General features: G+C 44.7%; 1 protein-coding gene across 1 annotated transcript in view; it reads left to right on the top strand.

Annotated features, from left to right (window-relative positions):
• The first annotated feature begins 442 nt into the window (after positions 1-442).
• LOC120060161 (connector enhancer of kinase suppressor of ras 1-like) overlaps positions 443-14,988 on the top strand; it is a 98,178-nt gene continuing 83,632 nt past the window's right edge. Inside the window, exons 1-2 of the mRNA XM_039009282.1 lie at positions 443-494; positions 6,907-7,064. Coding sequence (XP_038865210.1) covers positions 443-494; positions 6,907-7,064 — 210 coding nt within the window. The remainder of the gene's footprint in view (positions 495-6,906; positions 7,065-14,988) is intronic.

The raw sequence follows: 14,988 nt of genomic DNA, 5'->3' as shown, positions 1-14,988 counted from the left end.
AATAGTTGCTACATTATACTTGGCTCTTTCACTATTGCTAAAAAAGGGGAAAAAACTCCTAACCACTCTTGAGAAACAAAACCTATTCCCAAAAGCAACGAATTTTGGAATAAGAATTAAGTCGACAAGTAAAGACCAGCCTTCACTACTCGTTGCAATTCTTTCGGGTTAATCCCTCATCAAATGATGTAGGCTAAAGTTTGAAATAATGACAGTATTCTACTCTGTCACTCCCACCGCTCCAATGTGAGTGTGAATAAAAATATGTGCGTCTGAATCATAGGCAGACAGCTTAATGCTATTGGTTCGCGGAGGGACTTGTACCTGTAAGTGGGAGTGCCCATCGTCAGGATGAAATGTTCCTTCCTCTGATCCAGAGTAGTAGAGTCCGTTGAAGAATTCGATTGGGAATAATTTAATCAACATTCCCAGGACTCCCAGCATGCAGCCTATATCGTCGTGGAGCAAGGAGAGAGTGAGCGACTGGCTCAAAGGTAGGCTATAATTGGCGCTGTTTGTGTTTGGTAGGTGAGTTTAATTCGGTTTTCACACAGGTAGCCGTAAATAGAAGCGCCACGAATCATCTTGGAAGGGGAGGTGGAATGAGGAAGTTAAATTGATAGGGGCCAAGTCTGATTGATCAAGCTGTAATACACAATTAATTGGTATATAATATATATAGCCTAGCCTGATACTTTTGCCTGTAAAATCGTGCAAATGTTTCTTACAAGCCAGAATGTTTTATATAATTAGGCCGACATTTAAATTTACTCTACCGGTTGTCTGTGCGGTTTGTCCTTCAAATGCTTGAAATTTGAGACAAGATATCCACAAGAAGGTATTTTTTTTTACCTTACCTTTTTAGAGTCGGAACCATATGCCAGTAGGTATATGGTTCGGTTCGCCACCAAGGTAAAATTAGATACATTTAGGAAATTCGGTGTTCTCTCGTCAATAACTATTGAACCAGGCATGCCATAACAATGAACATTTTATATTCTGAGGATGGGGAGCAATTGACGCCTTTGTCAATTCCTTTTTTTTTAAGTCTTAAAAAAAATAAAAATAATTCACACAAAAAAGGTGTAGATTGTCCGCTGTCCTCCCCGATTCAGAATATACAATTTTCATGGCATGCTTGGTTTTTACAGTCGTTAGTGTCAGGCTGTTGACTATATACCAATTAATGTTGTATTACAGCTGGATAAATCAGACTACTAGGCTATGTCGTGGCCCCCAATGTCCTCGTGTTTTGAAGCCTACTAAATTGACAATTTGACTAAAGTGTGAGTACAGTATGTCACTTTCCACATGTATTGATTATTGGAATGTCCTGTATTTTTTTATTTTTTTTAATTCAAAGCAGCCAAATGGGTCTAAATTACACCAATACTGCAGCCATCATTTTCAGCGAGTAGAAACTAGTCCAGTTACTAAAATGCCTCTGACAGTCTGAGAAACTTCCACAATCTGTTACACACAACAGTTTAAGCTTACCTTTGTAGATAGTTCCACACGCTTTTTTAGTTTGCTTATAGGCTGTTTTTGTTCATAAGAGCATATTTTCCATATTCAATGATTTTAAAAAGGTCTGCACTGAGTTTATACCATTGCAATATGGTAATAATAGCTGAGAAAGAATGGCGCCGGAGGGGATGTCTGCCGTTTTACGGGCTCCTAACCAACTGCTATTTTGTGTTTTTTTTCACATTGTTTGTAACTTATGTTGTACATCATTTTGCTGCTACCATCTCTTATGACCGAAAGAGCTTCTGGATATCAGAACAACAATTACTCACCTCGAACTAGACCAATATTTTTTCTTTAATGAGTCCGTCACGAAGGATATGCTGCTTTGCCGAGACCAGGCCCAAATCCCCGTCATTCGCGTGAAGAAAAGACGGAAATACAAGGGGCGGCGATTTGGGGTGCCTTGTGAGAATTTGTCAGTTAGAGGGTAACCCACCTCTACCATCTGTTCTATTGGCCAATGTGCAATCACTGGAGAATAAACTGGATGATCTCCGCTCGAGACTATCCTACCAACGGGACATTAAAAACTGTAATATCTTATGTTTCACCGAGTCGTGGCTGTATGATGACACGGATAATGTACAGTTGACTGGGTTTTCTGTGCATCTGTAGGACAGAACAGCTTCGTCTGGTACCAGGGGTGGTGGTGTGTTTATTTGTCAATAACAGCTGGTGTGCGCAATGTCTAATATTGGAGGTTCTCATGGTATTGCTCGCCTGAGGTAGAGCACCTCATGATAAACTGAGTTTTCTATATTTTTCGTAGCCGTCTATTTACCACCACAAGCCGATGCTGGCACTAAGACCGCACTCAAAGAGCTGTATCATCCAGATGGGGCGCTCCTAGTGGCTGGGGACTTTAATGAAGTCAAACTTAAATCCGTTTGACCTAATTTCACATGTGCAACCGAAGGGGGGAAAAAAACTCTAGACCACATTTACTCCACACACAGAGACGCATACAGAGCTCACCCTCAATTTGGCAAATCTGACCATAATTCTATCCTCCTGTTTACAAGCAAAAACTAAAGCAGGAAGTACCAGTGACTCACTCAATACGAAAGTGGTCAGATGATGCGGAGGCTACGCTACAGGACTCTTATGCTATCACAGACTGGAATATGTTTCCGGGATTCATCCAATGGCATTGAGGAGTATACCACCTCAGGCATCGTCAATAAGTGCATCGACGACGTCGTCCCCACAGTGACCGTAAATACATATCCCAACCAGAAACCATGGATTACAGGCAACATCTGCACCGAGCTAAAGCCTAGAGTTGCTGCTTTCAAGGAGGCGGGACACTAATCCGTACGCTTATAAGAAATCCCGCTATGCCCTCAGACGAACCATCAAACAGGCAAAGCGTCAATACAGGACTAAGATGAAATCATACTACACCGGCTCCGACGCTTGTCGGATGTGGCAGGGCTTGCAAACTATTACGGACTACAAAAGGAAACCCAGCTGCGAGCTGCCCAGTGACGCGAGCCTACCAGACCAGCTAAATGTCTTTTATGCTCGCTTCGAGGCAAGCAACACTGAAGCATGCATGAGAGCACCAGCTGTTCCAGACGACTGTGTAATCACGTTTTCTGTAGCCGATGTGAGCAAGACCTTTAAACAGGTCAATATTCACAAGGCCGCGGGGCCAGACGGATTACCAGGACGTGTACTCAAAGCATGCACAGACCAACTGGTAGGTGTCTAACACGGACATTTTCAACCTCTCCCTGACTGAGTCTGTAATACCTACATGTTTCAAGCAGACCACCATAGTCCCTTTGCCCAAGAAAGCGAAGGTAACCTGCCATAATGTGCTTTGAAAAGCTGGTCATGGCTCACATCAACACCATCATCCCGGAAACCCTAGACCCACTCCAATTTGCATACCGCCCCAACAGATCCACAGATGACGCAGTCTCAATCTCACTCCACACTGTCCTTTCCCACCTGGACAAAAGGAACACCGATGTGAGTGCTATTCATTGACTACAACTCAGCGTTCAACACCATAGTGGACACAAAGCTCATCACTAAGGTAAGGATCCTGGGACTAAACACCTCCCTCAGCAACTGGATCCTGGACTTCCTGACAGGCCGCCCCCAAGTGGTAAGGGTAGGCAACAACACATATGCCACGCTGATCCTCAACATGGGGGCCCCTCGGTGTGCGTGCTTAATCCACTCCTGTACTCCCTGTTCACCCACGACTGCGTTGCCAAGCAAGACTTCAACACCATCATTAAGTTTGGTGACGACACAACAGTGGTAGGCTTGATCACCGACAACGATGAGACAGCCTATAGGGAGGAGGTCAGAGACCTGGCAGTGTGGTGCCAGGACAACAACCTCTCCCTCAATACAATACAATGGGGATTATTGTGGACTACAGGAAAAGGAGTTCCGAACAGGTCCCCTTTAACATCGATGGGGCTGTAGTGGAGTAAGTCAAGAGTTCTATGTTCCTTGGTGTCCACATCACCAACAAACTATCATGGTCCAAACATACCAAGACAGTCGTGAAGAGGGCACAATAATGCTTTTTCCCCCTCAGGAGACTGAAAATATTTGGCATGGGTCCCCAGATCCTCAAAAGGTTCTACAGCTGCACCATCGAGAGCATCCTTACCAGTTGCATCACCGCCTGGTATGGCAACTGCTCGGCATCTAACCATAAGGCGCAACAGAGGGTAGTGCGTAAGGCCCAGTACATCACTGGGGCGACGCGTCCTGCCATCCAGGACCTATATACTAGGCGGTGTCAGAGGAAGGCCCAAAAAATTGTCAGACTCCAGTCACCCAAGTCATAGACTGTTCTCTCTGGTACCGCACGGCAAGCGGTACCAGAGCGCTAAGTCTAGGTCCAAAAGGCTCCTTAACAGCTTTTGAAACAGAAGATATGCTACAGGAATGACGGAATCCATCCAAATCATCTTGGCTCCTGGACTCTGTCTACGCATTTCAAGGCAGCGTTGAAACAATGACTTATCAATGACCCAAGACCAGCTCGGCTAATCCCTACCATTGTGACAATGAGTCGTCATAATGCTTCATTACATGTACATTATCCCAGGGGCTTTGATAGACACAATGTTAGTAACTTAATGAATGTCCCCCTATTTGTCCTGAATAGCTTTTGTTAATCCTACAGCTATTGGATGCAGTAATCATGAGCCTATGAACCGGAGTTACAGTTAGCACTGAGACGGTGCCCTAGTAGAAAGACCACTTTGTGCAGCTCACCCTGCACTATCAAGTCTACTTCTGATAAGCTTCCCAGTAAAGCATTAAAAAGAATCAAGCAACCCAGAAAAGTGCTAAAAGTAGCCCATATTAACATATGCAGCCTGAGAAACAAGGTCCATGAAGTCAATAACTTGCTTGTAACAGATGACATTACTAGAAAGTGTGTGCCCTCAGGCCTGGAGGGAAGCTAAAGTCAGTCTGCTACCCAAGAATAGTAAAGCCCCCTTTACTGGCTCAAATAGCTGACCAATCAGCCTGTTACCTGTTTGACCAGGTATAATGCCATTTCACAGTAAACAAATTGACAACAGATTTTCAGCACACATATAGGGAAGGACACTCAACAAGCAAGGCACTTATTGGCTGGGAGAAATTGATGATAAAATGATTGTGGGGGCTGTCTTGTTAGACTTCAGTGCAGCTTTTGAAATTATTGATCATAGTCTGCTGCTGGAAAAATGTATGTGTTATGGCTTTACACCCCCTGCTATAATGTGGATAAAGAGTTACTTGTCTAACAACAACACACCCCACATGGACTACAGCAGCGTCAGCCCCCGGCAGCTGTGTTAGAATGGTAGGAAGCAGCATTGTAATGTCCTGTATTCGTGCCTCAGGGTAGCACAGGGTTTTTGCCCCGGGAACCAAGATGTTTCTCACCATAGAGCTGCCGATGATGACAGCTGGTGAAATGGCTGGGGATGTCTGGTCGTTCTTTCGCCTTGAGTGGTTTAGAAGACCCCTCGAGAACCGATGGGAGGTGTGGCTCGATGGACCCGAGCCAGCCGTAGAATCCATCGTGGCTGATGAAGGGGAAGATCTGAACCCATGGTGGAAGCCACCGGAGAGAGAGAGAGAGAGAGAGAGAGAGAGGGAGACAGAACAGGGGACAAAGTCACAGGTACCTCTGGATCCAATCTCAAAGCGGAAGTCCTCCGGGATGAAGGCGCCGGAACATCTGGATCCAAGGCAGCGAATCTGTTTTGAAGTCTATGTCCAGCATGCGTTTCCCAGCAGCTTGTGTAAGTTTGCTACTGTTTTTCTAAGAGTAGCCATAGTCCGTATTGCCCCGGAATTTAGCAAAATAAACACCTGCAACGTTGAAAACGTTTGTTAGCGACCTCCATTTAAAACTACAGGCTAGCTGGGCTTCTGTGATTCTCTTCTTGACAGGAATTTACAAAAAGTTTGCTATGAGCTACAGTGTATTTGCAAATACAGCACGCACCCCACCTCCCAAAACATGAACAGCCAGTGAAATGGCAAACACACAAGCAACACACCTGAGTCACACACCAGTACGGCAAACGAAGAGAAAGCGGAGAACTTGCTTTGTATGGATCCTGCCTGCTCATACACTACACGAGCGGGAGCTGACCAACTCGCAAGTTGGTGCTGTAGAAACGAGCAGTAAATTGGGGGGCAGTGTGACAAAACACTGGTCAACAAGTTAGTCATTGATTTAATAAAGAGGCATCCTCTCCTCTGTGATTGGAAATAACTACAATGCTGTTGCCATGATGATAACGGTAAAGATACAGATAATGACCATGACAATGCTGTTGTGATGAGATTATCATGATGATACGGATAAGAAATGAGGATGATGGGTAACACTTTATTTGAGGGTGTATAAGGACTGTTGGTTAAATAAACATGTAGCCCAGTGTTTTCCTGGTCCTGGGGTCCTTGCCTGATGACTCGCATTAAATTCTTCCGCTGCACTGTCATTCACTACATACGTTAGTCTGAGACTTCCATCATTGAAGTTGTTTGTGGTGATGAGGGGCACAAGTGACGTTCTGGCCCAACCCATTGGTTTCTAGGCCAATCACTAGGCCCCGAATGTGTTAGCATTCGGTGAAGGGTCAGGGCGGTACTCATTGCAGAGAAGAAACGAACGTCCGTGGGCGTGGCGTAACATTTGGTTGCCAGGAGACTGGAGACCCAGAAGGATGCATATTTTTGCTTTTGCCCGGTAGGTTTGATGATTAGCTGAATCAAGTGTGTTCGTGGAAGGACAAAAATTATAATGTCCACTAAGGTAACTGCACATTTGTCAGGAAATGGTAATAAATGCTTGAAAAAAATCTGATTATCCATGTGTGGTCTCTCTCTCTCCAGGTCTGGATGCCCCTCTCCAGCAGTACCCCTTCAAAGAGTGGAGGGTGACGGGGTTGGACCTGCTGCAGCTCTCCTCCCAGGACCTGGAGCGGCTGGGCGTTCACAAGATCAGCCACCAGGAGCTCATCCTGGAGGCTGTGGAGAAGCTCTGCTCCCTGGTGAGACCTGGGCTGCTGCTCCCTGGGGGCTGGAGGGATCATTGATTGATACAAGGCCCAAGGTTTTATTTTATTCATTTAAAAAAAAAAACAGGTTGGAAGATTTCTGGAATAAACAGGGAATCTGAAATCCTCCTACCAGGATTTCTGGAAAATGTAGGAATTTTGTGGAAAGTTACCATCATTTTTGGTTGATAAATAAAATGTGATTTGTCACAACTGGTGTAGACTTTACCGTGAAATGCTTGCTTATTAGCCCTTCCCCAATGAGGCAGTTTAAAAAATATAACACACAAGAATGGATTTGTATACAGGGAGTACCAGTACCAGATCCATGTGCAGAGGTACAAGGTATTTGAGGTAGATCTGTACATGAAGGCAGGGTAAAGTGGCTAGGCATCAGGATAGATACGAGTAAAATAAAGAACAAAGTAGTAGCAGCAGCAAATGATGGGTGTGTGTGTTTTGTGATGTGTCGTTGTGTGTGTGGTCAGTGCAGATAGTTTGGGTATCATTAATTGACTTTTTAGCAGTCTTATGGCTTGGGGGTAGAAGCTGCCTCGGAACCTGTTGGTCCGAGAGCCGATGTTCCGGTCCTGTTTGCCGGACGGTAGCAGAGTTTACAGTCTATGGCTTGGTGGTTGGAGTCTTTGGCAATTCTTCGTGCTATTCTCTGACACCGGCTGATTTAGAGGACCTGGATGGCAGGGATGTACATGGGCTGTCCGCACCACCCTCTGTATCTGACAAGGGTGGTGCCATACCAAGCAGTGATCCAGCCAGTCAAGATGCTTTCTATTGCAGCTGTAGAACTTTTTGAGGATCCGAGGACCCATGCCAAATCGTTTCAGTCTCCTGAGGGGGAAAAGGTGTTGTCGTGCCCTCTTCATGACTTCATGACTCTCTCCTATAGTCCACAATCAGCTCCTTGGTCTTACTGACGTTGAGGGAGAGGTTTTTGTTGTCCTGGCAACACACTGCTAAGTCTCTGACCTCCTCCCTGTAGGCTGACTCATCAGCGACGGTAACCACCGCCGTGTCGTCAGCAAACTTGTTGATGGTGTTGGAGTCGTGGGTGAACAGGGAGTACAGGAGGGGACTAAGTACACACCCCTGAGGGGCCCACGTGTTGAGAGTCAACGTGGCGGAGGTTGTTGCCTAACCTCACCACCTTGGGCCGGCCCGTCAGGAAGTCCAGGATCTAGTTGCAGAGGGAGGGGTTCAGTCACAGGGTCGCCAGCTTGGAGGGGACTATTGTCTTGAAAGCTGAGCTGTAGTCTATGAACAGCATTCTCACATAGTTATTTCCCCTCTTGTCCAGGTGGGAGAGGGCAGTGTGAAGGGCATTTGAGATTGTCTCATCTGTGGATCTGTTGGGGCGATACCGAATTGGAGTTGGTCTAGGGTGTCTGTGTGAAGCTCTTTTTCATTCTCGTTTTGGGCTAAATAAATCAGAGCTGTAGCTGTTTCAGAAACACAGATCTGGGTCTGTACCAGCCTAAATAAGTGGCTGCTTCTATTTGAACCTTTTCAAGTCCCCCTCTGACATTCACCAACTGCCAATTACAGATTACAGCAGAGGGTTGAGTTATTAAGTTCAGGATTCATCTGGTGTTTTATTGTTTTCACTTTGCCTGCAGAGAGGTGTGTGTGTGTGTGTGTGTGTGTGTGTGCGCTTCATCTAAAACCAAAGGCTAACACAAAAGAAGCTAGTGATAATACTTCTCATATGCAAGTTACTGTGTGGGGAACGTTTGTTGTCAATGGCTAACAGGCTCCTCCTCTTCTCTCCAATTTCCCATGTCTTCCATTCTCACTCTAAGTTTTCCCCTAATTAAATTGTCTCTGCTCTCCTCCCTCCATCCATTGCTCTTTCTCTCAACACAAACTTTCTGTGGACTCAGTCTCAGGTCACTAATGGAAACAGAGGACACGTTTTCTGTGTTTCACCGCTTCCAAGTTTCAACGTGCTTTTGTTTCCCCTGGGAGGATTAATTTAGTCGAAGGGACGGTGCCAGGGCCTGTGGGTTTGAGTGGCGTAACCGCGGATGCCAGGCCGGGGCTAAGCCGTTGATCTGCTTGTAATGGTCTGCTTTAAAAATAACAAGGGGGTTTCTGCCCTTCATGATTTAATGAAGTGGTCTCGGAGTAGGAGCGCTGATCTAGGATCAGGTCCCCACATGTCCATGTAATGCTATTCATTATGATCTAAAAGGCAAAGCTGATCCTAGATCAGCACTCCTAATTATGAATACAGGCCCTGGTCTTTCCTATGGTCTGAATGGCCCCAGCAGCATGTAGTGACTAAAGGTCTGATCGGGTGCTGAGTGCTATTAACTGTAATACTGTAATGGTTTATGGTAAGCTTTCCGGAGGGAAATGTTATGAACTACAAAGGACTCATATTGAGATTTCTAGCTGCTGTGTGTATTGTCCATCTTCGTTTCTGTGTGTGTGTGTGTACTGTCCATCTTCGTGTGTGTCCGTGTGAGTGTATGGAGATTTCATAATTTTTTTTTATCTCTGGAGTGTACATCCTTGAGTGTGTGCCACCCATAGGGCTCCCGACTGGCACATTGGTCTAAGACACTGCATCTTAGTGCAAGAGGCGTCACTGCAGTACCTGGTTCGAATCCAGGCTGTATCACATCCGGTCGTCATTGGGAGTCCCATAGGGTGGGGCGCACAATTGTCCGAGCATCGTCCAGGTTTGGCCATTGTAGGCCGTCATTGTAAATAAGAATTTGTTCTTAACCTGTTTGGGCTGCAAGGGGCAGTATTGAGTAGCCAGATAAAAGGTGCCCATTTCAAACGGCCTCGTACTCAATTCTTGCTCGTACAATATGCATATTATTATTACTATTGGATAGAAAACACTCTCTAGTTTCTAAAACCGTTTGAATTATTTCTCTGAGTGAAACAGAACTCATTCTGCAGCACACTTCCTGACCAGGAAGTGGAAAGTCTGAAATCGAGGCTCTGTTCTTCTTCCTGCCTATAAATGGGCACGAGACCTATTAGTATACATGCACGTCATACACCTTCCCCTGGGTGTCAAGAGGCTGTGAGAGAAGAAATGAGGTGATTATCTTGGTCTGAGATGGAACACATCATCTTGGAATGACGTGTCCACCATTTTCGGTACTCTGAAGAGCGCGAGGTGGACAGTGGGATTGCCTTTTGTTTAGCTGCCGTTATAGGCGACTATTATCTCCGGCTTTGATTTTATTTGATACATGTCACCATATCATCGTAAAGTATGTTTTTTCAATATAGTTTCATCAGATTATTGAAAATTTTTCGGGAGTTTTGCCGTGTTCCGTTCTCTTCCGTTTGTTGACATGGAGAGCGTCGTGCCACTTGGCTAGTGTGCATGCTAAATGAAGAGGGAAAGTTGCCGTTCTAAATCCAAACAATGACTGTTCTGGACAAAGGACACCTTGTCCAACATTCTGATGGAAGATCAGCAAAAGTAAGAAACATTTTATGATGCTATTTCATATATCTGTCGTAGATGTGAACTGGTCGTCGGCGCCCAAGTGTTTCTGGCTATTGTGCTAAGCTAATATAACGCTACATTTTGTTTTCGCTGTAAAACACTTAATAAATCGGAAATATTGGCTGGAATCACAAGATGCCTGTCTTTCATTTGCTGTACACTATGTATTTTTCAGAAATGTTTTATGATGAGTAATTAGGTATTTGACGTTGGTGTCTGTAAGTTTTATGGCTGCTTTCGGTGCAATTTCTGATTGTAGCTGCAATGTAAACTATGATTTATACCTGAAATATGCACATTTTTCTAACAAAACATATGCTATACAATAAATATGTTATCAGACTGTCATCTGATGAATTTGTTTCTTGGTTAGTGGCTATTTATATCTTTATTTGGTCGAATTTGTGATAGCTACTGATGGAGTAAAAAACTGGTGGAGTAAAAAAAGTGGTGTCTTTTGCTAACGTGGTTAGCTAATAGATTTACATATTGTGTCTTCCCTGTAAAACATTTTAAAAATCGGACATGTTGGCTGGATTCACAAGATGTGTACCTTTCATATGTTGTATTGGACTTGTTAATGTGTGAAAGTTAAATATTTAAAAAATATATATTTTGAATTTCGCGCCCTGCACTTGAGCTGGCTGTTGCCATAAGTGTACCGGCGTCGGGCTGCAGTTTAACTGACTTGCCTGGTTAAATAAATAAAATAGTAACAACTGGTCAGACACCCATAATTACCATCTACTGTATTGAAATATCCATGAAACATTAATAAACACTTCGTCATGGTTGATTGTTCTCCGTGGGTCATGTAATCACAGAGCTATACAGCACATAATCACAGAGCTATACAGCACCTATGACCATAAGTGTGTGAGGTGGTGGTGTGTGTGTGTGTGCAGACAAATTACCAGCTCCTTGAAAGTGTGAAAAGACACTCAGCATGGACCTGTAATGACTGTCCATTAAAGTATGAGGCCATCTACCGTCTATTCTTCTTCCCCAGATAGTATTTTTCTTGTACGATTATTTATATATATATATATATATACATACACACACACACTAGGGGTGGGGCTTCACAAAACTCACGGTACGATATGGTTCGGTATGGTTTCAATACATCGACAAAATAAATGCCTGAGAAATATGTAATTTTTCATTTATTATATCAAATCAAGTTTATTTTATATAGCCCTTCGTACATCAGCTAATATCTCGAAGTGCTGTACAGAAACCCAGCCTAAAACCCCAAACCGCAAGCAATGCAGGTGTAGAAGCACGGTGGCTAGGAAAAACTCCCTAGAAAGGCCAAAACCTAGGAAGAAACCTAGAGAGGAACCAGGCTATGAGGGGTGGCCAGTCCTCTTCTGGCTGTGCCGGGTGGAGATTATAACAGAACATGGCCAAGATGTTCATAAATGACCAGCATGGTCAAATAATAATAATCACAGTAGTTATCGAGGGTGTAGCAAGTCAGCACCTCAGGAGTAAATGTCAGTTGGCTTTTCATAGCCGATCATTAAGAGTATCTCTACCGCTCCTGCGGTCTCTAGAGAGTTGAAAACAGCAGGTCTGGGACAGGTAGCACGTCCGGTGGACAGGTCAGGGTTCCATAGCCGCAGGCAGAACAGTTGAAACTGGAACAGCAGCAAGGCCAGGTGGACTGGGGACAGCAAGGAGTCATCATGCCCGGTAGTCCTGACGCATGGTCCTAGGGCTCAGGTCCTCCGAGAGAGAGAAAGAGAGAATTAGAGAGAGCATACTTAAATTCACACAGGACACCGGATAAGACAGGAGAAGTACTCCAGATATAACCAACTGACCCTAGCCCCCCGACACATAAACTACTGCAGCATAAATACTGGAGGCTGAGACAGGAGGGGTCAGGAGACACTGTGGCCCCATCCGATGATACCCCCGGACAGGGCCAAACAGGAAGGATATAACCCCACCCACTTTGCCAAAGCACAGCCCCCGCACCACTAGAGGGATATCTTCAACCACCAACTTACAATCCTGAGACAAGGCCGAGTATAGCCCACAAAGATCTCCACCACGGCACAAACCAAGGGGGGGGGGAGGCGCCAACCCAGACAGGAAGATCACGTCAGTAACTCAACCCACTCAAGTGACGCACCCCTCCTAGGGACGGCATGAAAGAGCACCAGTAAGCCAGTGACTCAGCCCCTGTAATAGGGTTAGAGGCAGAGAATCCCAGTGGAGAGAGGGAAACCGGCCAGGCAGAGACAGCAAGGGCGGTTCGTTGCTCCAGAGCCTTTCCGTTCACCTTCACACTCCTGGGCCAGACTACACTCAATCATATGACCCACTGAAGAGATAAGTCTTCAGTAAAGACTTAAAGGTTGAGACCGAGTCCGCGTCTCTCACATGGGTAGGCAGACCATTCCATAAAAATGGAGATCTATAGGAGAAAGCCCTGCCTCCAGCTGTTTGCTTAGAAATTCTAGGGACAATTAGGAGGCCTGCGTCTTGTGACCGTAGCGTACGTGTAGGTATGTACGGCAGGACCAACTCGGAAAGATAGGTAGGAGCAAGCCCATGTAACGCTTTATAGTTTAACAGTAAAACCTTGAAATCAGCCCTTGCCTTAACATTATAATAGTAAACATGGGTAGCTTGAATTCCCAGGAGCATATGGAAACAGACAACAAAAAACAGCAGTGTCTGCCTTATAACAGGAAATAAAAGAGTAATTTAAAACAGAACTTCAAGAGTGTGTAGTCCAGCAGCAGATATCAACATTAAGTCACATAGCAGCGCCTTAAACTAAATAGGAACACTTGAGACTGGTTACTTGAAAAAAAATATTTACAAAATTATCAGATTTTCAAGTTTTTCTTTAAGAAGATTAGTCTATTCACATGATCTGCAGTGAGCACTGATGGGCTCGCTGTGAAGAATACCCTCTCGCTAGGGACGGAGGTCCCAGGCACAGCCAGGAAGCACCTTGCTAACATGGAAACATGAGGGTATATTATCTCTTTGGTCTTCCACCATGTAAGTGGATCAGCATCCAGGGGAATACAGTCCACTTCCTTGTATGAGGTCACCTCCTCCTCTATGACCTCGACCTTTGACTTGTATCCCTGCTCCTGGGTCGTGAACAACTCCCCTAAAAGCTCAGCCATGGCAGACTTCTTTTCTGGAGGAGAATCCCTGTCGTCTCTGGAGAGGGGTTGGCTCCTGTGGTATCTGTGGCTTGACCCTGCAGAATTAAATTAGATGAAAATTACTGTCTCTGAAGTGGCTTTAAAAATATGATTTGTTATTAGAAATATATATTATGACAATTACAATTATTTCTTTATAATGAATTGTTAAATCACTAATTAATAAAATAAAATGTCACATTAACAAAATAAATACAATACCTGTTGTGTATTGGTCACAATCTCTGCTGTGAGTTAATTGTAGACTCTCAGACAAGCAGCAGCATGCAGGTGCAGCAGGGACTTGAACTGGGGGTCCATATCTAGGCTCCGGGTTAACTCTGATAGCAGTCTTGACATCCCTTACTGTGGGTTCATCTTCATCAGATGCCACCAATGATTTCAGGATCATTGTTTTTCATAGGCAGGACCATGGAAACTGATGGAATGTTCTCAATGTTGTGACTGTTTTGAGAGGTTTGCACACTTTGATAACTTCCTCTGCTAGTCTTATGTCATTTTTAGACAAAGTCACCAATATCTTTGACATTCTTCCTCACAGCTTGATCAGTCAGTGTAGAATACAATACACCGCAACTTTCTACTCAAGGTATCTCTCAACCATGTCATGACTTGAATTCCATCTAGTAGGGACATCTTGGATTGGTTTGTGGTTTGGCAGCTCCAGCATCTCCTGTTTTGTCTTGAAAACATGTGCAGCAGTTGTGCTTTTATGAAAGAAGGATACCACCTTCCTGATCTTTGCTCGGAGACGAGAGACTAGATTCACTAACACTGCTTTTTGAGATGCAGATTAATAACGTGAGCAAAACATCCTATCTGTGGCCCCAATCCAGCTCGTGCAACTGCATTTACAATATGTCTAGCGTCGTCAGTGGTTACAGGAATCGTAACATTATTCCTCTCCAACTTCCACACTGCAACTACTTCCCTCAGCTCCTCCCCCAAGTTTACACTGGTGTGACTACTCTCAATGGGTCGTGTTTGAAGGACATGGCTTTTTATCTCCCACAATGAAATGAGCCGTTACAGTAAGGTAGCTCTAGACGTCCAACTGTCTGCTGTTAGAGCAACAGACCGCGTTTCTGACAACTCGCTCTCAAGTTGTTCTGTAGTTTAGTATAAGGCAGGTATTAATATCTGGGTAAAATGTGTACGGGGAAGGTATAGTGAAGCGCTGCTCGACCACTTTAAACATGTTTCTGAACCCCGTATTCTCCACCACAAA

The sequence above is a fragment of the Salvelinus namaycush genome, chromosome 15, assembly GCF_016432855.1.
Source record: "Salvelinus namaycush isolate Seneca chromosome 15, SaNama_1.0, whole genome shotgun sequence".
NCBI classification, from domain to species: domain Eukaryota; kingdom Metazoa; phylum Chordata; class Actinopteri; order Salmoniformes; family Salmonidae; genus Salvelinus; species Salvelinus namaycush.
This window is presented reverse-complemented; position numbering and strand designations above follow the sequence as displayed.